The sequence below is a fragment of the Mugil cephalus genome, chromosome 17 (assembly GCF_022458985.1).
Source record: "Mugil cephalus isolate CIBA_MC_2020 chromosome 17, CIBA_Mcephalus_1.1, whole genome shotgun sequence".
In the NCBI taxonomy this organism is placed as follows: domain Eukaryota; kingdom Metazoa; phylum Chordata; class Actinopteri; order Mugiliformes; family Mugilidae; genus Mugil; species Mugil cephalus.
This window is the reverse complement of record NC_061786.1, coordinates 8,516,496-8,539,743: the sequence shown is the minus strand read 5'-3', so window position 1 is coordinate 8,539,743 and position 23,248 is coordinate 8,516,496. Positions and strand designations below refer to the sequence as shown.

At 41.2% G+C, this 23,248-nt stretch overlaps 4 protein-coding genes across 7 annotated transcripts in view; 3 read left to right on the top strand and 1 right to left on the bottom strand.

Moving 5' to 3' along the window:
• Window positions 1-909: 909 nt before the first annotated feature.
• On the top strand, window positions 910-8,737 carry LOC125024265 (interferon alpha-inducible protein 27-like protein 2A). Of its 2 annotated transcripts, none has more exons than XM_047612033.1 (4): window positions 910-1,029; window positions 7,794-7,817; window positions 7,917-8,084; window positions 8,342-8,737. In XM_047612033.1, the coding sequence occupies exons 1-4, from the start codon at window positions 999-1,001 to the stop codon at window positions 8,443-8,445; spliced, it is 327 nt and encodes a 108-aa protein (XP_047467989.1). In that variant the 5' UTR covers window positions 910-998; the 3' UTR covers window positions 8,446-8,737. The 2 variants fall into 2 exon arrangements, with proteins under 2 accessions (XP_047467989.1, XP_047467988.1); XM_047612032.1 differs by lacking the exon at window positions 910-1,029 and adding an exon at window positions 7,556-7,683.
• LOC125024264 (interferon alpha-inducible protein 27-like protein 2A) lies at window positions 3,193-4,319 on the top strand. Its single transcript, XM_047612030.1, has 4 exons — window positions 3,193-3,347; window positions 3,453-3,476; window positions 3,562-3,729; window positions 3,954-4,319. The coding sequence occupies exons 1-4, from the start codon at window positions 3,317-3,319 to the stop codon at window positions 4,055-4,057; spliced, it is 327 nt and encodes a 108-aa protein (XP_047467986.1). The 5' UTR covers window positions 3,193-3,316; the 3' UTR covers window positions 4,058-4,319.
• A 5,159-nt stretch (window positions 8,738-13,896) lies between the features above and the next one.
• On the top strand, window positions 13,897-18,270 carry LOC125023555 (galectin-8-like). The gene is made up of 8 exons (XM_047610896.1): window positions 13,897-14,099; window positions 14,370-14,458; window positions 15,291-15,501; window positions 15,589-15,708; window positions 15,830-15,856; window positions 16,713-16,801; window positions 16,897-17,062; window positions 17,155-18,270. The coding sequence occupies exons 1-8, from the start codon at window positions 14,034-14,036 to the stop codon at window positions 17,302-17,304; spliced, it is 918 nt and encodes a 305-aa protein (XP_047466852.1). The 5' UTR covers window positions 13,897-14,033; the 3' UTR covers window positions 17,305-18,270.
• A 661-nt stretch (window positions 18,271-18,931) lies between these two features.
• Window positions 18,932-23,248, bottom strand: part of zdhhc14 (zinc finger DHHC-type palmitoyltransferase 14) — a 40,467-nt gene continuing 36,150 nt past the window's right edge. Inside the window, exons 9-10 of one of the 3 annotated variants that reach the window (XM_047610895.1) lie at window positions 20,739-20,761; window positions 19,881-20,085 (exon numbers count right to left, since the gene is read on the bottom strand). In XM_047610895.1, the coding sequence (XP_047466851.1) occupies window positions 20,034-20,085; window positions 20,739-20,761 (75 nt within the window). In that variant the 3' untranslated portion in view covers window positions 19,881-20,033. Of the gene's footprint in view, window positions 20,131-20,738; window positions 20,762-23,248 lie in introns of all 3 variants that reach the window. The other 2 variants (XM_047610893.1, XM_047610894.1) reach the window with 2 other exon arrangements.

The following is a 23,248-nucleotide window of genomic DNA, read 5'->3' as shown; positions in this document are numbered from 1 at the left end:
GATGATGCACTGTGTTACAAACAACGGATTATCCCATGTTAAAATGTTGACCTGTTTAAATGGCTTGGTTACTTTGCAGACAGGTTTAAGGCATCGGGTTCAGGTATCAGTGAAGCCTTTTCAGTTCTAAGTTTGAGTAAAAATCCACTGTCTGTTTACATAAACATGTAGTCTCATGAAAACACTTTACACTGGTTTGAGTTTTACTTTTAATTGATGGAAATTGACTCTTGACAGACTGCAACTTTGACAGGTACAAGTCACAAGGTGCTAAAAAGAGAAAATTACTTTATTTTCTATGAACTTAAGCAAATTTACTTTAGAATCAAAAGCTGGGATGTCTTATTTTAAAAGAATCCAAACTCTTAATCCAGTTACAGCTGTGAGAGATCTTTGGTAGTTATATCTACAGGTTTTAGGCACCAGGGCTTTGGTAATTTATCCCATTCTTTCAGATAGATCCTGTCATGTTGTGAAACATCTGTGAATTGCCGTCTTCAGGTCTTCCCATGAATGTTCTGAGAGGTTTTACTGTGGGCATTTGCCACTCTAGAGTTTTCTGGCTGTAATTTCATTTCCTTTAGGTATCTGTGCTACTTAAAGGTGAGCTGTTGCACTGAACCAACTCCCCATGACGTGATACTGCTACCAGCAGACTCTACTGTGGCACTAGCCAGATGATGGACAGAGTCTGTGGTCACATGATACACAGTGTGGAGTTCAGGACTTTTCTCATCATAACACTCTCAGAGTTTTCGCTGATTGGATAGCACGTTTAATTGTGCTGTGCTTGTGACAATGACAATAAAGATCTGTTCTGTCTCTTTTTATTCAGTTTATGATCCAAACTGCCCCCTGCTGTCTTCAAGTGGTCACAAGTTACTATAATTTCTTGAGTAATGAAACTAGTCACTCCCATGCTACAGGCTGGACAGGATAAATCTGCAAACATCCAAAGGTGATCTCAGTACCTGGGTCTGATCTTCCAAAGCATAGACATGGACCTGGACATTGACTTGGAAGAAATTTGTAAGTATATATATATATATATATAGAGAGAGAGAGAGAAAGTTTCTCAGTGTACTAGTTATTGAAAGTTTTTCTTCAAGGCAAATTTGTTTTCATCTCCTGTCCTTTTTGTGTGTCATTATAGGCAAGTTGGTCGTTATAGGTGCAGGTAGGACACACACACACACACACACACACACACACACACACACACACACACTTTTATATGTAAACCTTTGAATCATTTTTATCACTGAACTATTGTTTTTTTCTGCTACCATCTTGTCCAGGGGGTGCTGCAACTGTGGCTATGACTCCTGCTGCTCTGGCAGGAATGGGTTTCACTGCCACTGGAATAGCGGCAGGCTCCATTGCTGCCAAACTGATGTCCTATTTGGCCATCGCGGGTGGTGGAGGAGTTGCAGCAGGAGGTGTTTTTGCAACCTTTCAGTCAATTGGTAAATTTGATTTTTTTATTATGTTTATTTCTATCTTTATATCTTCATCAAAGTTTAGACCAAAAACATGCAGAAAAACCAGTATGTTTTATGATAAGGAAATAAAAACTGTGGTGACATTCAGTATAAATACTAGTGATGACATTTGCCTCAGAATAAGGAAAAGAATGAAGAATAACTTTTAATGTCTATTAGATAACATACTGATCATCTGCTGGGAATAATCTAATGCACCTAATGTTTGTCTTTCCACTGTAGCCATGGGCGGTCTGTCATGGCTTGGCGCTGGATTTTTGGGGGGAGGGGGAGAGAGGGAGATGCTCGGCCAAGACTCCGTCCAACATGGACTAAAACACAGCACGGACAGTTCAGAAACAATTCAGAATGAGTTTTCAAGACTGCAGCGGATTTATTTTCTGACCCAGAGTGCGGCCGTGACTGGTTCTGAGTGAGGGCTTTATAGCAGGCAGCCGCCCTCCCATCTTCCTGGTACTACATACCGCCACTGAATCTTTTCCGGTATGCAGTACCGGACCGTACCGGCTTACTTTCACCCCTGCTTATAGGTGAACTGTTGTACTGAGCCAACTCCCTATGACATGATACTGCTACCAGCTAGAGATGTGTCGGTCGCGAACGATATGGCTCAAAGAGCCTGCCTCTTTGAAGCGAACGACGGGAACTGGCTCCTGATTGGGAGCTGATTTGTTGATTGCTGTTTTTTTCCCCCCTTTTTTTCAGTTAAAGCCGCACGTGATTGGTCAAGATGTGTGGTGGCCTCTGTGTGTCAACACTGAGCAGAAGAGGGAGGGGAGGGTTCAAAATAATCAACAATTCAAAGGCAGAGTGTACACTGTGTAAGGTGAGCATTTCTTACAGAGCAGGCTCCACATACAACCTGCACAGACACCTAAGAACTGCCCACCCATCAGTTCAGTTGGAGGAAAAAAGGCAAACAAGGGAACCCGCTGTTAATGAAGGTGTCAGTTTATCCACTGCAACTGTTGCTGCTGTTGTAGTGCCCAGGGTTTTAGGCACCATGGCTTTGGTGATTTATCCCATTCTTCCAGATAGATCCTTTCATGATAGATAGATAGATAGATAGATAGATAGATAGATAGATAGATAGATAGATAGATAGATAGATAGATAGATAGATAGATAGATAGATAGATAGATAGATAGATAGATAGATAGATAAGTGAAACATCTGTGAATTGCCGTCTTCAGGTCTTTCCATGGATGTTCTGTGAGGTTTTACTGTGGGCATTTGCTACTCTGGTGTTTTTCTGGCTGTAATTTCATTTCCTTTAGGTATCTGTGCTACTTAAAGGTGAGCTGTTGCACTGAACAAACTCCCCATGACGTGATACTACTACCAGCAGACTCTACTGTGGCACTAGCCAGATGATGGACAGAGTCTGTGGTCACATGATACACAGTGTGGAGTTCAGGACTTATCTCATCATAACACTCTCAGAGTTCTTTAAAAACAAACTGTGCAAACACCAATGAGCTGCCATATAGGCAATGACTGTGTGTGTTATGTATGCTACTAATGTTTTTTATACTGTCTATTTATTATTAGATTAGATGCACTGATTGGATAGCACGTTTAATTGTTTGGTACTTGTGACAATGACAATAAAGATCCATTCTAAAACATCTTTTTATACAGTTTATGATCCACACTGCCCCCTGCTGTCTTCAAGTGTTCACAAGTTACTTAGTTCATTTCCTGAGAAATGAAACTGAAATTAATCACACCCCTGGTACAGGCTGGACAGAATAAACCTGCAAACATCCAAAGGTGATCTCAGTACACAGGTCTCATCTTCCAAAGCGTAGACATGACTGAAGACATTGACTTGGAACAAATTTGTGAGTATATATAGTATGTATATGTTTCCCAGTGTACTAGTTATTGAATGTTTTTCTTCAAGGCAAAGTTGTTTTCATCTCCTGTCCTTTTTGTGTGTTATATAGGCAAGTTGGTTGTTATAGGTGGAGGTAGGACACACACATACATTTTTACATGTAAAACTTTGAATCCTTTTTATCATTAGTCATTTTTTTGCGCTACCATCTTGTCCAGGGGGCGTTGCAACTGTGTTACTGACTCCTGCTGCTCTGGCAGCAATGGGTTTCACCTCCACTGGAATAGCAGCAGGCTCCATTGCTGCCAAACTGATGTCCTATTTGGCAATCACGGGTGGTGGAGGAGTTGCAGCAGGAGGTGTTTTTGCAACCCTTCAGTCAATTGGTAAATTAGGTTGTTTTATCATGTTTATTTCTATCTTTTTATCTTCATCAAAGTTTAGATAAAAAACATGCAGAAAAATCAGTATGTTTTATGATAAGAAAACAAAAGCTGTAGTGACATTCAGTATAAATACTAGTGATGAAATCTGTGTCAGGAAAAGAATGAAGAATAATTTCAAATGTATATTAGATAACGTGCACCTAATGTTTGTCATTTCACTGTAGCCATGGGCGGTCTGTCATGGCTTGGCGCTGGATTTTTGGGGGGTGCTGGATCAACAGCAGGATGGGTCCTATCAAGGATCTGTAATGGTACTCGGACAGACTAAGACTTACAGCATGAATGTCTACCTAGTTTTCTCTCTACCAAATGAACTGCACGTAATGTTTTGCATTAAATTTTCATGTTTTCCGCCTGTGCAATAAGTTTCTTATGTTATTGTATTCTGTTCTGCATTCAAGGGCATTTGTTGTGTTTGTTTGTTTTCATGGGGGATCTTCCGGATGTAATTTCTCTATGCTATGCGTATGGCTGCTACTCAGGGAAAAAAAAGACTGAAGTAAAAATAAAAAATAAAGCCGTTAACTTGACAATTAGTGAGCACACGATGCACTTAATACTTTACACTAATTACAGCTAGGTAATATACTGTTTTAGGACTTCAAGATGCAGATGTGATTTCCAGGATTTTCATGAGTTCTGATGTTTTTGTTGATTTTTTTTTTTTTTTTTTTAAAGTTCATTACTATGATGGACCTGTGAGTTTTTGAGTCATTCCAAATAATAATGCTTGCAAAACTGAAACATGGTGGTTGTTATTCCAGTAGCCACTTTAATGTAGCGACTTCAAATGTCAGCGATTCACAGAAAGATTTGAGTCAGGGTTGGACAACGAAGTGGATGAAAATAAAGACATGGAGAAGAGAGTTCATTCAGCTTAGACATTTGATAAAAAATGTCTTTAGACGTTTCAAATTCATCTTAGTTCAGGGGCCACATACAGCCCCATTTGATGTGCAAGAGCATAACCTATAAATAACGGCAACTCAAGATTTTATCCCCCATTTAATGGTATTCTTTTTCCTTTTTTCAGACACTGATTTCTTTGATAACAGGAGGATGTTACTTGTACCTTGACATGTTTCGGCAAAAACTTCCGCCTTCCTCAGAAGTATCACCAATGGGTGACGTAGCCTAGGCTAAACATTAACATCAGCTGATGAGACCACGTCACACATCAACCTACCACCATGACACTTCCGAGGAAGGCGAAAGTCTTTTGCGGAAAGGTGTCAAGATACGAGTAACATCTGTTATCAAAGAAATCAGTGTCTGAAAAAGGAAAAATGGTAACATATTATTAATCGGAAAGACACAATTTTCCGATTTGTTTTAGTGCAAAGAAGGACAAGTAAATTAGGAATGTTTACATTTACTATCCTAAAACTCAGATTTAAAAATTCTAAATTAAAAAATCAACAAAGTACTATAAAAAAATGCAATTTGAGCTCATTGCTGTCTGCTTTTCAGTCCTGGGTCTCAGTGCTGTGTTCTGTCCACTTTTCTGACTAAAATAGTGGACACATTAGGAATAGAAGTTATTTTCATTGATAAATTGCAGTCTAATGTCATTTCCAAACTCTGCAAATCCATGTTGTGGCCCAGATTAGTCCCTCGGGCGAAGCCGGTTTTGGCCTGTGTGTTTGACACCTGTGCTTAAGACATTATGCAGTGACAAACAACATGGTCTGTGACATAAGTAGCCACCACACTGTAGATGCACTGACAGTCACCTGTGGGTGGGATGATGGAAACTTAATTTTGTGATGTTTACATAAAAATCTGGGACAAATACGAGGCCTGTATCACAAAGCAGAATTACGGGTTTAGCAAGGTAACGTCAGGGTTAACCCTGGGTTTCCGGTATCACGAAACTGAATTCATTCAGGGTAACTTTCAGGATTTATCTGAATCCATAAAAGTTTCCACCCACCGGCCAATCAGCTGTTCGGGAAAGTATCACGTGCCCTTCCATTGAAAACCCGATTGAGATTGGAGCCCAAAGTATATGCAGCCAATGAGCCCAAACCACGAGAAGAGCGTTACGCCGTGAACGCATCTTCCAGGAGATAATCACCAGGGGTGAAAGTAGTTTTAAATTCTTGCCAGTACTATAACAAAAACCTTCATCTCTCTTTCACTTCATGCATCTTAAAATAGCAAAGACAAAACTCAAACAAATAAAAACATTTCAATATACTAACCCTAATCATTTATCTCCGTTTTTATTTAAAATGTGATAACTGACATGATTTAAATCATGTTTGAAAGTGTTTCAGCCAACCACAAGAACTTGTCCTGACGCAAGCGGCGTTTCTTGACGTCTGTGGACCAGTTGTGGAAAACGTTCCTGTGCATTAAATCAAACGCACCGATCCCCATAGCAACCGCTGAGTTTCGGTAGATGCGGATGCGCATGCGCACTCACGTACTGCTGAGCGAAATCTCCGGTTGTCAGCTCATAAGCACTTTCTTGTCCGAGCTGTTCTGTATCGTTAAAATTGAACAAAACAACACGAAACACAACTGCTGCTTACTCTCCTACTGATTTTAATTGGGACATTTTGCGATTTTGAGATGATTTGTTGTTTGCTGCCCCCTCCCCCCCTTTTTTTGATTGCACGTGATTTTCAGACCTTTTCTGTTGTGGATAGTAAAGGATTCAGAAGCTACACCTATGCTCCAGTGTATACAATTCATAGCAGGAAAACACTCTCCCCAAAAGTCATCCCAAGCCTATATGACAGAGAAGGTGCTGCCCTCCAAGAAAGGGTCAAAAAAGCCACAGCTGTTAGTCTAACAACTGACTGCTGGACATCCCGAACCACCACATCCTACATGTCAGTTACATGCCACTTTGTTGAAAACTACAAAATGGTGTCCTGTCTGCTGGAATGCTTTGAGTTCAGTGACAGACACATCTGAGACTTTAGCAGAGGAGCTGCTCAAAGTGGCAAAAGAGTGGGACGTGGAAAACAAAGTGGTTTGCTGTATTAGTGACAATGTAGCTAACATAACAAAAGTAATTAAAACCCTGAAATGGACCCACCACCTATGTCTTGCACACACAATTAATCTGTTTGTAAGAGATGCTCTGAAGGTGATGAAGCCCACTGTGGACAAAGTGAAGGAGATAGTGGAATTCTTCCACAGGAGCACAACAGCCACAGAGAAGCTCAAATCTATCCAACAACAGATGGGCATGCCTGAGCTGAAGCTCAAACAAGATTGTGAACAAGACTAGGTGGATAATATTTTTGGCAATGAATTAATTTAATAAACAAAAAATCTGAGGAGCCACTTGGGAGCCGAAAGAGTACACACTGCGCCGTTCTCTTTTTAGTGAGCCGAGACAAAAGAACCGGCTCTCTAAAAAGAGCTGGAATGCCCGTCAATACTACCAGCAGACTCTGCATCAGCCAGATGATGGACAGAGTCTGTGGTCACATAATGCACAGTGTGGAGTTCAGGACTTATCTCATCATAACACTCTGAGTGAAACAAACTGTGCAAACACCATTGAGCTGTCATATAGGCAATGATTGTGTGTCCACAACTAGTGTGTGTTATGTATGCTACTAGTGTTTTTTATACTGTCTATTTATTATTTTAGATTAGATGCGCTGATTGGATAGCACGTTTAATTGTGTTATGCTTGTGACAATGACAATAAAGATCTGTTCTATCTCTTTTTATTCAGTTTATGATCCACACTGCCCCCTGTTGTCTTCAAGTGGTCACAAGTTACTATAATTTCTTGAGTAATGAAACTAGTCACTCCCATGCTACAGGCTGGACAGGATAAATCTGCAAACATCCAAAGGTGATCTCAGTACACAGGTGTCATCTTCCAAAGCGTAGACATGGACCTGGACATTGACTTGGAAGAACTTTGTAAGTATATATATATATAGAGAGAGAAAAGTTTCCCAGTGTACTAGTTATTGAATGTTTTTCAAGGCAAATTTGTTTTCATCTCCTGTCCTTTTTGTGTGTCATTATAGGCAAGTTGGTTGTTATAGGTGCAGGTAGGACACACACACACACACACATACATTTTTATATGTAAACCTTTGAATCATTTTTATCACTGAACTATTGTTTTTTTCTGCTACCATCTTGTCCAGGGGGCGTTGTAACTGTGGCTGCGACTCCTGCTGCTCTGGCAGGAATGGGTTTCACCGCCACTGGAATAGCAGCAGGCTCCATTGCTGCCAAACTGATGTCCTATTTGGCAATCATGGGTGGTGGAGGAGTTGCAGCAGGAGGTTTTTTTGCAACCCTTCAGTCAATTGGTAAATTTGATTTTTTATTATGTTTATTTCTATCTTTTTATCTTCATCAAAGTTTAGACCAAAAACATGCAGAAAAACCAGTATGTTTTATGATAAGGAAATAAAAGCTGTGGTGACATTCAGTATAAATACTAGTGATGAAATTTGCCTCAGAATAAGGAAATGAATGAAGAATAACTTTTAATGTCTATTAGATAACATACTGATCATCTGCTGGGAATAATCTAATGCACCTAATGTTTGTCTTTTCACTGTAGCCATGGGCGGTCTGTCATGGCTTAGCGCTGGATTTTTGGGGGGTGCTGGATCAACAGCAGGATGGGTCCTATCAAGGATCTGTAATGGTACTCGGACAGACTAAGACTTACAGCATGAATGTCTGCCTAGTTTTCTCTCTACCAAATGAACTGCACGTAATGTTTTGCATTAAATTTTCATATTTTCCGCCTATGCAATAAGTTTCTTATGTTACTGTGTTCTGTTGTGCATTTAAGGGCATCATGTAGAATGTGGTAAAGGGTCATACACGTGTGGTTACTTTAGTTTTTGTTGTGTTTGTTTGTTTTCATGGGGGATCTTGTGGATGTCATTTTTATATGCTACTTATGGCTGCTACTTACCCTGGGGGAAAAAATGATGGTGAAGTAAAAATATAATTTAAATAAAACTTGTAACTTGACAATTAGCACATGATGCACTTTAAACTTTACACTAATTACAGCAAGGTAATATACTGTTTTAGCACTGGGGAAGATACAGATGTGATTTCCAGGATGTTCATGAGTTCTGATGTTTTTGTTGATTTTTTTTTTTCTGTTTCTGACACATTTAACTTAATCTAAAGTTCATTACTATGATGCACCTGTGAACTTATGTGTCAGTCCAAATAAAAATTCTTTCAAAACTAAAACAAGGTGGTTGTTATTCCAGTAGTCACTTTAATGTAGTGATTTCAAATGTCAGCGATTTAATTAAACTATCGTAAAATTGAGATTTACAAATTCTAAATAAAAAAAAAAAATGTAATGGCGTTTCATTCTTTTAGTATAACGTCACTCCTACCAGATGACGCATCTGAAGTAGACTGCAGATAATTGTCGAAACATGTCAGGTATTTAAAAAATCTTACTTATCCCTCGTCTTACTAAAAGAATTAGACACCAATGTTGTGTTATGTCCACTTCTCTGACTAAAATAGGGGACAAATAAGGAAGAGAAGTTATATTTATTAAAAAAGGAAGTCGATTATGTAATTTTTATGCTTTGCTAATCTACACTGCGGGCCAAATTAGACCCTCTGGTGGGCCAATTTTGGTCCATGGTTCTCTAAAGGTAGACACACAATTTTTTTTTAAAATAAACTCAACCACACAGTCTGTGATGTAAGTAGCCACCACACATAGTAGATGCACTGGTAACAAGTAAGTCATCAAATAATCAAAGGCCTTATGACAATAATTAGACATCTCGCCACTCTGGTGAGAATCTAGCTGCCTCACAATGCACACTAAGTAGATGTATAGTATATATAGGGAGCTGAAGTCACACTGCGCCGTTCTCTAATAATTATTCGGTTGACAACTGCAAGCAACTAACTAATTAACCTGGGGCTGTTGTGCCCCAGGTTAATTAGAGATTATGTGTATGGGTGTGTATTACGCAGAATGTTCGTGCTAGAGTGGATGACATCATCAGCCAGAGTGTGGGAAGTTGTCTGACATTCTCTGAAACTTTTCTCTTTCTATGCATCTCCCGCCCACAGTTTACACTCCACACACACGATTTTTTCCACAGTTGTAGACAAACCTGTTCTGTCGCTCACAATGTGCTCGTCAAAGCAGTGAGATGACAGAATTTAAACTGTGAGACTCTGAGTGTGGTTACGTCTCTGACAACCACCTCAAGTTGCCATGGCAACCTCTGATCTTGAGGGCAGAGCCAGACCTGAGACCAATTCATTAATCGGGGGCTCCTCTGATGTCTCTCCTATAAATACTGCTGATCCCTGTCTACCATACATTTATGTTACAACAACACACACATACACACACAAACACACAGGTAACTTTATGTTATTACAGCTATAGATACACACATATGCATATGTGCATATGCGTGCACTCTGCTGTCACACATACACACACAACAGTTACAGTTACACACATGTACACACAGATACACACACAGGTGACTTGTGTGTCACATGTGTGTGTCACCTCAATATCAGTGCATCTATATGTGTATATGATCATATGTATGATTAGCTTTGTTCGTGGGAACACCATCCCAACTGTGAAATATAGGGTGGCAGCATCATGTTGTGGGGTTGTTTTGCCGCAGGAGGGACTGGTGCACTTCACAAAATAGATGGCATCATGTGGAAAGAACATTATGTGGATATACTGAAGCAACATCTCATCATCTCATCATCAGCCAGGAAGGCAAAGCTCAGGCACAAACCGGTTTTCCAAATGGACAATCACCCTAAGCATACTGCCAAACTGGTTACAAAGTGGCTTAAGGGTAACAAAGTCAATGTTTTGGAGTGGCTATCACAAAGCCCTGATCTCAGTCCTATTGAAAATTTATGGGCAGAGCTGAAAAGGCACGTTTGAGCAAGGCGGCCTACAAACTTGGCTCAGTTATACCAGAGGCCTGTATCACGAAGCAGGATTGCAGATTTAGCCAGGGAACTAACCCTGTTTTTCCGGTATCACAAAGCTGGATTCATTCTTTTTCTGAATGGCTAACCTGCTTTGGGTCAGCGTAGCTTTCAGGATTGATCTGAATCTGATAAAAAGCTCCACCCACCGGCCAATCAGCTGTTCGGGATAGAAAAAACGCATCTTCCAGCAGATAACCACACAAAGAAGAGCAGATTTTTTCCATTTGTCCCCACTAAGCTCATACACGGGTCAAGTGATTGAGATTCATGGCGGCATTAAATGCAAACTAACTGAGCCATTGGTGTGTAATTTACGCATTTATTCAATCTGCAGTCCTTTGCCATGCTATTTGGCATCTCTTGGATGCAGCTGCAGTGTTTGAATTTTCTGTGAGATTTACTTTTTTCTTCATATTTGAGGAGAATCAGTCTTTGCCACTTTGCCACCTTTTTGCTGGTGGATCAGCCTCATGACTTTGTACGTGCGCGTTCACCGAATCACAACAACACAAACCTGTGTTAAGTTTCCGAGTTGATAACCAGTGTCGTGATACCATTTATCCAGACCATCATTGTTGTGGATAGGTTCAGCTGGATAAGTTGGAGTAAGTTAATCTGATTTGATGTTAGATGGTGAGAAAAAAAAAAAGGTTATGTGCCTTTTTATATAGTGTATGTAAACATCTGGTTTCAACTGTATATACATATATATGGAGGTAGGTAGGACACGTAAGACTTATGCAGCACACGGAAAATTTTTACATGTAAGCCTCCAAATGCTTTTTATAATTTTATGCATTTTCTCTGCTACCATCTTGTTCAGGGGGGTTTGGTTTTGTGTTACTGACTCCTGCTGTTTTGGCAGCAGTGGGTTTCACCGCCACTGGAATAGTGGCAGGTTCCACTCCTGCCAAACCGATGTCCTGTTTGGCAAGTCTGGCTGCATTCCTTCAGTCATTTGGTAAATTAGATTGTTTATTTCTATCTTTTTATCTTCATCAAGGTTTAGACCAAAAGCATACAGAACAATAAGTATGTTTCATGAGAGAAACAAATATTAATATATAATATCAATATAAATACTATTGCTGAACATCTCTCTAAAGGTTAGATGACTTTGCCTCTGAATAAGAAAAAGAATGAGAATAACTTTAAATCTATATAAGATAACATGCTGATCAAAGACTCAAATGCATCTAATGTTCAGGGTTTGGCACTGGATCTTTGCAATAACTTCCTTGTGTTAGTGTATTCTGTTCTGCATTCAAGGGCATCATGTAGAATATGGTAAAGGGGCCATACAGTGTGGTTGCTTTGTTACTTTAGTTTTTGTTGTTTGTTTGTGTTCATGGGGGACCTTGTGGATGAAAAAAAAAAAGATTGTGAAGTAAAAAAATAAATAAATAAAATTAAATGACCATACATTAAGGTGTAACTTGGGAATTAGTGAGCACGTGATGCACTTCATACTTAACATTAATTACAACAAGATAATATACTGTTTTAGGACTGAGGAAGATGCAGATGTGATTTCCAGGATGTTTATGAGTTTTTTTTTCCTCTGTTTCCGTTTCTGTATTTAATTGATTCTAAAGTTCATTACTATGATGCACCTGTGAATTTATGAGTCATTCCAAATAAAAATTCTTGCAAAACTAAAACAATGAATATGTTATCGTTTTTCCCCTTTTCAGATAGTGGTTTTCTGTGATGTTTCTGCAAAATCTCCCGCCTTCCTAAGCAGTATCACCATACCGGTACCGGTAGTGTGACGTAATCTAAATATCAACATCAGCTGATAAAACCACGTCACACGTCACCCTACCAACGTGACACTTCTGAGGAAGGCGGAAAAAAAACTTATAAGGAATGCGGAAAAAAATAGATAAAAACTTATAAGGAAGGCGGAAAAAAATAGATAAAAGCATATAAGGAAGGCGGAAGTTTTTACAGAAAAAACAAACAAAAAATCTGTTATCAAAGAAATCAGTCTTTCTTTCAGTTTTCATTCATGAAAAAGGAAAAATGGTAACATATATTAATCGAAAAGACACAATGAATATCATTGAGCTATCTTTTCCCGATTTGTTTTAGTGCAAAGAAGGACAAGTAAATTAGGAGAATGTTTACATTTACTATCCTAAAATTGAGATTTAATAATTAAAAATTAAAAAATGAACAAATAAATAAGTACCATAAATAAATGCAATTTGGGCTCATTGCTGTCTGCTGTTCAGTCCTGGGTCTCAGTGTTGTGTTCTGTCCACTTTTGTGACTAAAACAGTGGACACATTAGGAATAGAAGTTATTTTCATTGATAAATTGCAGTCTAATGTCATTTCCAAACTTTGCAAATCCATATTGTGGCCCAGATTAGACCCTCGGGCGAAGCCGGTTTTGGCCTGTGTGTTTGACACCTGTGCTTAAGACATTATGCAGTGACAAACAACATGGTCTGTGGGTGGGATGATGGAAACTTTATTTTATGCTGTTTACCAGTCTAAAGTCCTCTCCTGCTTCCTGGACGCTGGTGTAGCCCGACACTGCATCCATTTACGGGGAGAACACACCATCTAGAGGTGTGCGACCGGAATAGCGACACATGAAAACATCCTTTGGAAGCGGAAGTGCACGTTGTCACTGTCATACAATAAAGTAAAAAACAAACAAACGAATTAAGGAAAACGCCGAAGTTCTGCTTAGGATGTATGTTCTTATGAAGCAGCTTGTCATGTTTACTTCAATAAATGCGATAACGACCTCCTATTTTTTGTTTAGTAGGCCATGTTCTAAATAATCCAAGATTTAAGATTTTTTTCCCTTGTAGATGTCACTTGTACTACAATTCAACTAATGCATTATATATTTATTATTCCGATTATTATTATTATTATTATTATTATTATTATTATTATTTAAGCACAACAATAATCTGTACAGAACAGATTACATGGTGCTATAAGTCACACAGTTATTTTTTTTATTATTATTATTCATCCACCGGGTAAGAAGAATGAATATAGTTTTAAAAAGCAAGTGTAAAGTGTATGACTTTATATGTATATTTTCTATTCCATGGCGGTGAAACGGATCCGCGATGCTCATTGTGCTCGTTAAGCGGATCTGGTCAGGTGGTAGTGGAGGGGTTTGCGCATGCGCAGGTTCATAATGGCTGATGGCGAGAAGATGCCCACTGCTATCGTCCCCGTGTAGCGCAGAAAAGCCACAAACCGGTCCAGTTTGCCGCAGATCCCACAGACCCCGTCGTCTCTCGGCTCAGCTCCATGTCGCAGCCCGACACCAGAAGCCCGATGTCTGTGGCCAATGCCAAACACACCGTTCTCAATCCGGTAAGAGGCTTATCACCATTATTATCATTATTATTATTTTGACCATCTACATCAGCCCTCTGATGGCACCACGCGAGCCCACAGACACTCTGGTGTGATTACACAGCTACAAACTGCACACACTCACCGCCACTCGTTTATACGCGGTCTGACACCAAGACACGTCAGTGCATGTCTCAGCTCCCTCGGATCTTCCTCTCTTTAGACAGCAGTGTTGTTGACAGTGCAGACGTCCAGCTGTGCTTTTTTAACGTCACCTCTCCGCTTCAGGTGATCCCATACACTGGGCCCATACCGGGAGGCCTGCACCCCGGGGAGATCATCATCATCCAGGGCACCGTTTCCCCGGATGCTGACAGGTAATATCCGATTAAACGCAATGTAAAGTCAAACCGCAGTGTTTGAGTTTTACAGCGATCAGGCATAACATTATGACCACACAGGAGAAGTAAATAACATTGATCGTCTTGTGACAGGTCAATGTTCTGCTGGGAAACGTTTGGACCTGGCATTCGTGTGGGTGTTACTTAGACATGTAGCACCCCCACCCCATAACAATGACACTCCTCGATGGCAGCAGTCATCCCCAGCAGGATGCAGCCTGACACACACACACACACACACGCGCGCTAAAAGGTTTAGGAACAACTCAAAAAAACCTGGCCTTCAAATCCACTAGATCCCAACTGATCAAATATCTGTGGGACGCACTGGGACAAACCTGATCCAAAGAGACCCCCACTAACAGCATCCTGTCGCCCCTGACACCCCCAGGAGGCCTGTGTCCATCCTCTGATGTTTCTAATCTGTTAACTTTATCCAAAACACAACATGGCTTTTGAAGGACCGTATAATGATGCTCAGTTCTCCAGTGGGGGCCAGCAACAGGTCTAAGAAACATAAACAACATAAATATGTGCTCCGGGTAAAGGTGGATCACATCCCGTAGTCTGGATTGATGGGTTAGAGGGATCCTGTTCATTTAGTCAAACTGAACGAACAAAAGTCTCACTACTTGAACCACATCTTCATAGTGGACGTTGTGAGTATGAGACGAGGCAACAATGCGAGGTCTGCCTGTGATTTGAATCTAGTGCAGCTAATCAAATTACATGAACCCCCTCATGCGCAGTGCACCCAGAAAGTTCCGGGACCCTCTTTGCTCAGGTGCATGCGCACGCCCTCTTTCAGCTTTCAGATCGACCTGTCGAGCGGCTGCAGCACCAAGCCGCGCTCCGACGTGGCCCTCCACTTCAGCCCTCGCTTCAAAGGCTCTCCCTGCGTGGTGTGCAACTCCCTGCTGCGGGAGAACTGGGGCAAAGAAGAGACGCTCCCGCAGCTGCCCTACAAACGCGGGGCCCCCTTCGAGACCATCATCCTGGTGCACGAAGGCATCTTCAAGGTCAGTGAACCCGCGCCGCCGCCGTCGTCAGCCTGTGCTGTCACCTACACGCACAAGACACTCAACTGACCTGTCTTCCCTCGTAAGGTGGCGGTGAACGGGGCTCACCTGCTGGAATACAAGCACAGAATCCCTCTGAACAGGGTCGACACGTTTTCCATCTGTGGGAATGTCAGGGTGCACGCCATCGGCTACATCCCAAATTCAGTGAGTGCCTTCTCACCTCTTGTCTTCATGGTTTTAGTTCCTCATTGGCTGGTTAAATTTGTGTTTCTTTCTCAGGAATGTCCGCTCAATAATTTCCAACGTTTTCCTTTCTCCCCTGTAGGCAATATACTCGGAATCAGGTGACTTGGTGAGTTCTTTCCTTTTGCCTCCTCTACTTAAGGTGAATAGGGTTACATTTTTAACGAATAGATATCACCATGAAACTTACTTACATAAATGCATTAATTTCTTGTATTACAAATTGTCTGTGTATTTATGTTTATATATGCAAATGAGGAAGTATTTACTTAAACATGCACTAATTTGCATACATTTCCAGAACAGAATTCTGACTAATGGCTAAAGTGAGGTTCAAAATTCTTGTTTCGTTTTGTTAACATATTAGATTATCTGTAAGTACCTGCAGAATGTAGTTAGGAATGAAAGTTTGGTATGTGTAAATGCTACTGAGGTGGAGATTCGTGGCCTCGGAATATGGAGAAAAACTAATTTTGAGAAAATGGTCTATGAACTTTTATATTGTAAAATCATTTGTAAGTTTTTATTGGAAACCACTTTCTGCCAAAACCAGATCTACTCAAATCCTTCAAAACATATCATATAATAGTATCAACATATGGAATATCAGATTACATTTTCAATAGGTTTATTCAAGTGTGAAACATGAATGATAATCCATTTCTGATCGTCTCCACCTTCATCTCCTTTTACCAAAGACGGTTTACGGCCGGAGTACCGTAAATTTGAGCTGTAATTTTCTTCTTAGAGAAGATTTCACAGCATTTTCAAATGTCCCTTGCAGATAAACACAGACCGGCAGTATATCTGGTCATGTGACGTTATTGAATGAATCACGTTGTCAGAAATTGACACCAACCAATGAGAGTGCGAGTTTAGCTTTGGATCGACCTTTCTTCTTTCATGATTCGTTGCCAATACAAAGGATCAAAACTGTAATATTCACAGTTACATTATCATTTCAGAGCCTCCCTTACAAAGGCAGCATACTCAAAGGACTGAGTCCAGGGCGGCACATCACCATAAAGGGTCAGGTCAGCATGTATCCTCACAGGTAAATGCATCCTGGTACTACTGGCGCTCATTACATGCTGAGCTTAAGAGGAAAAAGCGAAACATTATTTACCTTTTAATCGACGCTGCCTCCAGTTTTACAGTGAACCTCCGCAACAGCCGGACGGACAACATCGCCCTGCAGCTGAACCCCCGCATGAAGTCCGGCGTGTTCATCAGGAACTCGTACCTGAGTGAATGCTGGGGTCAGGAGGAGCGGGAGCTGCCTTTCTTTCCCTTCGCACCAGGGGAGTACTTTGAGGTAGGGATTAAATTACTTAACTTTCAAGCTTTGTCCCACCAGAGATTCAGCTCTCTTGTGTTGGTTGACCGGTCCTCCATGTTCTGTGCCAGATTCTCCTCCTCTGTCAGCCCCACCAGTTCAAGCTGGCAGTGAACGGCTCGCACTTGTTCGAGTTCAGACATCGGGTGCAGGACCTGAGCAGCATCGACCAGCTGGAGATCATGGGAGATCTGGAGCTCACCGATGTGAAACTGTGGTGACTCTGGTCTCACAGGGAAAAAAACGGCGGTATTGACACTATTGTGTTCTGGTTATCAGTGCTAAATTAGCTTAGCCACAACGAGCCAGACGGTGGATGCTGAACACGGGAGCCCCTGTTGCTGACTTCAGGTTTGAATGTAAGGTCTGGTTAGTATTGCGGCCGGCGTCGGTCACTGATTTTTAAACTAGTCTAGCATTTTCACCGTCCAGACTTCATGGACAGCTCGGACCATGGAATAATTGGTATTTCTTTCCAGCTCTGACCAGAGGAGTGATGCATGCTAGTAAGCTGTGCTGGAGCATCAGGCTATGAGCCACCATGACTGTTTACAGCCAAAAGATGATTTCTCATACTGTCTCTAGTGCATCTCTGCCGTGGTACAGCTGTAATAAATAAAACAGGACATATATATATATATACATACATAAATATTAATAAGCACTTAACTTCTGGCTTTGCTTATATGTAAATTATAAGACAGTCAGCAAATTCAGACAATGAATGGAACCGAAACGCGCTCCATTATTTTGGAGCCAGTAAAGAATAACTTTTACTGATTTTAAATGATCAAAACTCTTTTTTTTTTTCTACATAATTTGTGGCCGTTCTACTTTTTTTTTAATTAAAAAAAAAAAGTAGCATATGGTCACAAATTAAATATTTTTTATCTATTTGTTTAACATGTCATGTTGCAATAGAACTCAAGCACAGTTCAGTACAGGGTCGACTTAAAATATTTGAATACCCTTCAAAAATGAATTAAAAAAATAAATAAATCATCCAACATGCAATCTTTGCTATAAAATATAGTTGAGTCTTGCATCTACGACCATGTCTCACCCAAAGATTAGTCCAGCTTCAAAATGGAAATATTCCATTATTTCTGTTGTAATTGTTGTAAAAATGTATGGGAGGAGTTCTGTATGTATCATACCTTATTTAATAAATAAATGTGTTATTATCATTTTGTGGCCACTGTTTCCTACAGTATGTCTAAGTGGTTTGATTTTAACCTGCATTAACTGGGTTTTTAGCACTGAAAGAACTTTTAGCAAAAATAAGAGTTCTTCAACCAAATATTGAGTTTTTAAGCAAATATATTAATACACTTTTACGTAGGGATGTTGCTTCTTGTTTCAGTGTTGAAATTCACTAGCTTGTGTCTCATACTTTCACGTTTGGTAAACTGCTGGAGCAGGTTGTTAGTTGCAGTACTCGTGCTCAAACACAAGGTGGCAGAAGAGAATTAAAGTGCTTTTTTTTTTTTACAATCCAGGTATTTTGACAAATACATTTTTTTTTTTCCCCTAAAGAAATTGAATTTCCTCTTTAAGGCACTTCCACGTTACTGACAGTAGTGTTACTGGAGTGCTTGTTTTTGTGTGCACATCAGATGTTATTGGCCGAGGCCCAACCATAGACTTCAGTCAGGATGAATGGGAGACCGTGTCGCCTAAAGAAAGTCTCGACCTTGTTTAAACATCCGTGAACGTTCAATAATTTCAACACCAGATGGGTTTGTTTTGACCACAGGCATCAGTCACAAGACAAACTTTAAAGGAAACACTGTCGCATGACTCTCACATTAGTGCCTTTTATGCCTTCAATATTATTAACGCAATAGAAACTGATAAAAAGTTGGTGTTTTATTAATATCCACAGGAAATGTAATAATCTGTAAGAGTTGTAATAACCATGGTACAGTACAACAGTCTTATTATTATTTTTTTACATAGAAAAAAAAGCAGGATGATATGCAACATGGAGACATCAACCATTGCACTGCTGAGAATGTCCAAGAATAAAAAGGCATAAGACATTGTCCAATCAGCAACAGGCAAACAGGCTAAAGTTTGTTTTACAAAAGAAAATCTGCCAGACCTGTGATCCATTGAGAGAAACCCAGAAGCCTTCCCACCAAAAATGACATCAACTTTCAAAACATGGTTTGTTTGTTTTTTGCTTGAAATGGCTCACAGACATTTGCCACTTTGAAAAGCAAATTGTGCAATCTCCAGGAGCTAATGGATTATGCTTCCCTTGAAGTAAAAAAACAAAACAAAACAAAAAAAAAAGACGTACACAATTGAGGTGTCCTCTAGGCCATTACACAACGAGCGATCTCGCCCTGTTCCAGCAGAGAAGTTTGGCAAGACACTGGCTGAGTTTCAGTTCAGTTCAGTTAAAATCCTTGCAGTTTTTTTTAGCAGCTGAATTCAAACCACAATTTGTAATTCACGGGGAGAGCCAGGTGATCCCAAATTGGCACAGGAGAGTTTGAGGGGTTGGATGCATGATTTCGGGAGGGGGAGGGGGGGGGTCAGGGTGAGAGTTGGGGATATATTTCCTGTTGTCAGACAGAACTGAGCTTAACCAATCCTCTGACTGAGTCCTCGTGTAGTGAGTCCTGGCTGGCTGGGTTGTAGAAGCCGGCCTGCATGGTGTGGCTGTGGCCCAGCGGGCTGCCGCAGTGAAGCATGCCGGGCGGTGAGGGCACCTCCTCCGGTGTGAGGAAGTGATGGTGGACCACCGGCTCCTGGAGGGGGTGGCCGTGGTTGTGTGCGTGGCCGTGCCCGTGGATCGGCAGCATGTCGGCGGCCTCGTGGCAGCTGAGGCTGGGCGTGGACGTCGGGGGAGTGGGCTGGCCGAGAGGCAGCGAGGTGCACGGGCCGCCGAGGGTGAGGGACGTCCGTCCAGGTAGGGTCCCTCCGTTTTCAGGGGACGTCGCTAGGATGACTGGCTCGCTGGTCTGCTGCTGGAGGAGGGGTGTGGCGGCGGCCTGCAAAACGAATTTGGTGCTCTGAATGCACTGGTCTTGATCACACTGAGAGAGAGCAGCGGAAAGCAGGAGGAAGAGGACAGCGTGGTGGGAGACGTGAAGGAAACAGATGCCAGAGGTGACGGTCAGAAGTGAGAGAGAAACCGCAGTGAATTTCAGACACAGGAAAGGTGAAAGACGACGGAATATGTGACACATGAGGAGAGAGGTGATTTGAAAGGGGAGAGAAAAAGAAAGGAAAAAGAGATGTTAGTACCGTTGTTAGAGCCCGCACCAGCTGGTGTATGCACTCCAGTAAAAACAGAGCCGAGGTCAATAGGCAGAGCAGAAAACACAGAGCTATTAAGTGACTGTATCACGACCTATTGATCTCTACCGCCATGCTTTAGAATGGAAATCACATGTCTGAAAGTGGAGCAGAGCAACTGGGTTAGGACACGGCAAGTCACCAATACCATACATGAGCTACAGGGAGATAACCTTAAACCCCATGAGACCTTTATCACCACAGAGCAACGCTGGATGAGAGACCAGTCACAGATGAAAGATCACCAGTTTGTGCAGAAGTGACAGGAATTAAAAAGCCACGTCAGCAAATAGATAAAGGACTTTGACGCCCCCCCCTCCAAATTTGAAGCACAAGGATTTCTCACCTTTGTGTCTCAACCTCACTGACCTAAAAAGAGCAGATCACAGGTGTGATTTAAACAGAAGTTGAGCTACCTTTAACACCGTTATCAATCCTCTTATCAGCTGCGAATAACAACCGCTCTCCACTTGCCACCTTTACAAGTCTGGCCTTTCTCCAGGCTGTTAAAAAGACTAAACCCAGGGAGGGTTACTGGACTGGAATCAGACCTCGGCACAGAGGGCCCTCATCAGCAGTCTCCTGGATATAAAATTAAAATACAGCCCTTCATCTTTTTCCTTCTACTTCTTAGCCCACTTGTGCTTTATACGCAGCCACAGCTGGACTGACTCAGCACCATCCGTCTCCCCACTGCAGACGGACACAGAGAACCACACGACTATGAACATGGAGGGCTGAAAGCATCTGGGATGATCTGATGCTTTCACACATGCAGACGACGATGACGACAAGCTTTCCTAATCAAAAACCTGGGCCTTCATTTACATTTAATTGTGTACAAAGGTTAGCACAATGAACACACAATAGCAGACCTGTATCATACCAGGACCACAGCATGTCATTAACCAACAAAAGTTGTAGAGTGCGATATAGGCAAGGCTGTGCACCACTGTTGACTTATGTGCGAGGTGAGGCATGAACAAATAATGTATTTCCCAAAGCTGATTCTGTTCCTTAAACAAGTCCAGAGATGAGCTGGAGATTACGGCCGTCTGTGTTATTCCGGACAACAAACTCCGGACCGTGAGTCAGACATTTAGCTGGCACTTGGGAGTATATTTGATTGATCTGGCCTAAACAAGGGAAATGGATATGTAAATCAGTGTTATTGGGCAAGTATATATATAAATACAAGGATCCAGTCCTCTGAATTTAACCCATGCATTCGTACAAAAAGAGAGTGGAGCAGTGGGCAGCCATACAAGGCGAAACGGAGAGTGTGTGAGTTTCATGTTTATTTTTAAGTGAATTACAAGGTACACTCAATTTAAATCAGTTCCAGTAGAGCAAAGCAGTAAGGGTGAAAATGAGGCAGTGGGCGTGTTCTTATTAACAAGGAAACTGTGGTTTGATCATGTCGCACTCTGGGTGTGACAGGAAAAGAAAGAGAAGTGAGAAGAACAAATATAGAAATGTTTACGTGTGTCATCGTGACAACAAAAATGTGTTGTGAAGTACGCCAGCTGATGAACTGATTCACTAATTTTGTGTACCTCTTACAATTCTCACAGTAAAGTAAAAAAAAAAAAAAAAAATCCATTTACAGTTTTATATGTATATATCTATCTATCTAGATCTATCTATCTTTCTATATCTATATATATATATATATCTATATCTATATATATATCTATATCTATATAAATATCTATATATATATATATATATATATAAAAAGAGTTAAGCAGAACAACTTTTAAAAGTCTTTGGTCCATAAAGGAGATGATCAGGGGAGCTGTTCTTACATTTCTGGTACGGACATGGTACCAGCAGAGCTATGTGAGCTGACACTTTAGCTGAAGCCTGGTGAGTCTGTGGTGGTGACTGGCAGTCAAACAGTTGCTTATCTCCCCCCCTCCCCCCACTCTGAATGATGGGATTGTAATGAAAAACGTAACATGACATCACACGCTTTACGTCAAAGTACAGGACAAAGAAACAAATGAAATGTTAATATCATTTGCCAACACTAAACGGCTAAAAATGTCAGATCTTAATTAGTGACAGGCCCATGTTTGATCGGTTCACTTGGTTTAACGTATCTCAGCTTTTTAACGCTATACTTTTAAGCTCTCTCACTGACTCGTTCTGCTGTCGATTCAACATTTGGAACTTGAACCTGAAAAGTCGGTGGCGGGCGTCTGACTAGTGCCAACGTTTGGGGGGCACACTGGAACAACCTGAACCGCAGATGTTCACAGGAAGCCAGACACAGATAAGGGCAGACCGCCTCTTGGTGCGTCACGACCCTAAAACATACTGGATGACACGGGACTGTTGATATGAACCAGAAATGATTCGTCCATTTGCACTGGCCTCATGTTGCGCCTTGCTGATTTTTATAGCCGTGTTGTTTGACTACTGAAAAACACTCAACCCTGACGATATACTACGTTACAGAACGTAACAAATGGATACTACGCACGCAGATGATTGTGTATCGTGTGTGGATAAATGGCCAGCAGCCAGTACAATAGGACAACTCTAGCTGCTAATCATGGCCGCTATAGAAAACAGATGGTATCTATTTCTGAATGTGCTAACGTAGGGGAATGTTCCTATGGCTCTCGGCCCAATACAACTCGTCCATTCAGGACACCGGGACAGATGACATTCACATTTGACATCTCAATAAGAAGCAGCAGGATGAGGTGGAGGCTGGGTGAGAACAAGGAGGTGGCTGTGGCACAGAGGGATGGCACCACTGTAAGAGGTTTAGTAGTTGTGTGTGAGGAGGCTTTCCTCCAATCCAGCACGTAATGTGTGAGGCAAACAGTTAAAGTGAACAGGAGA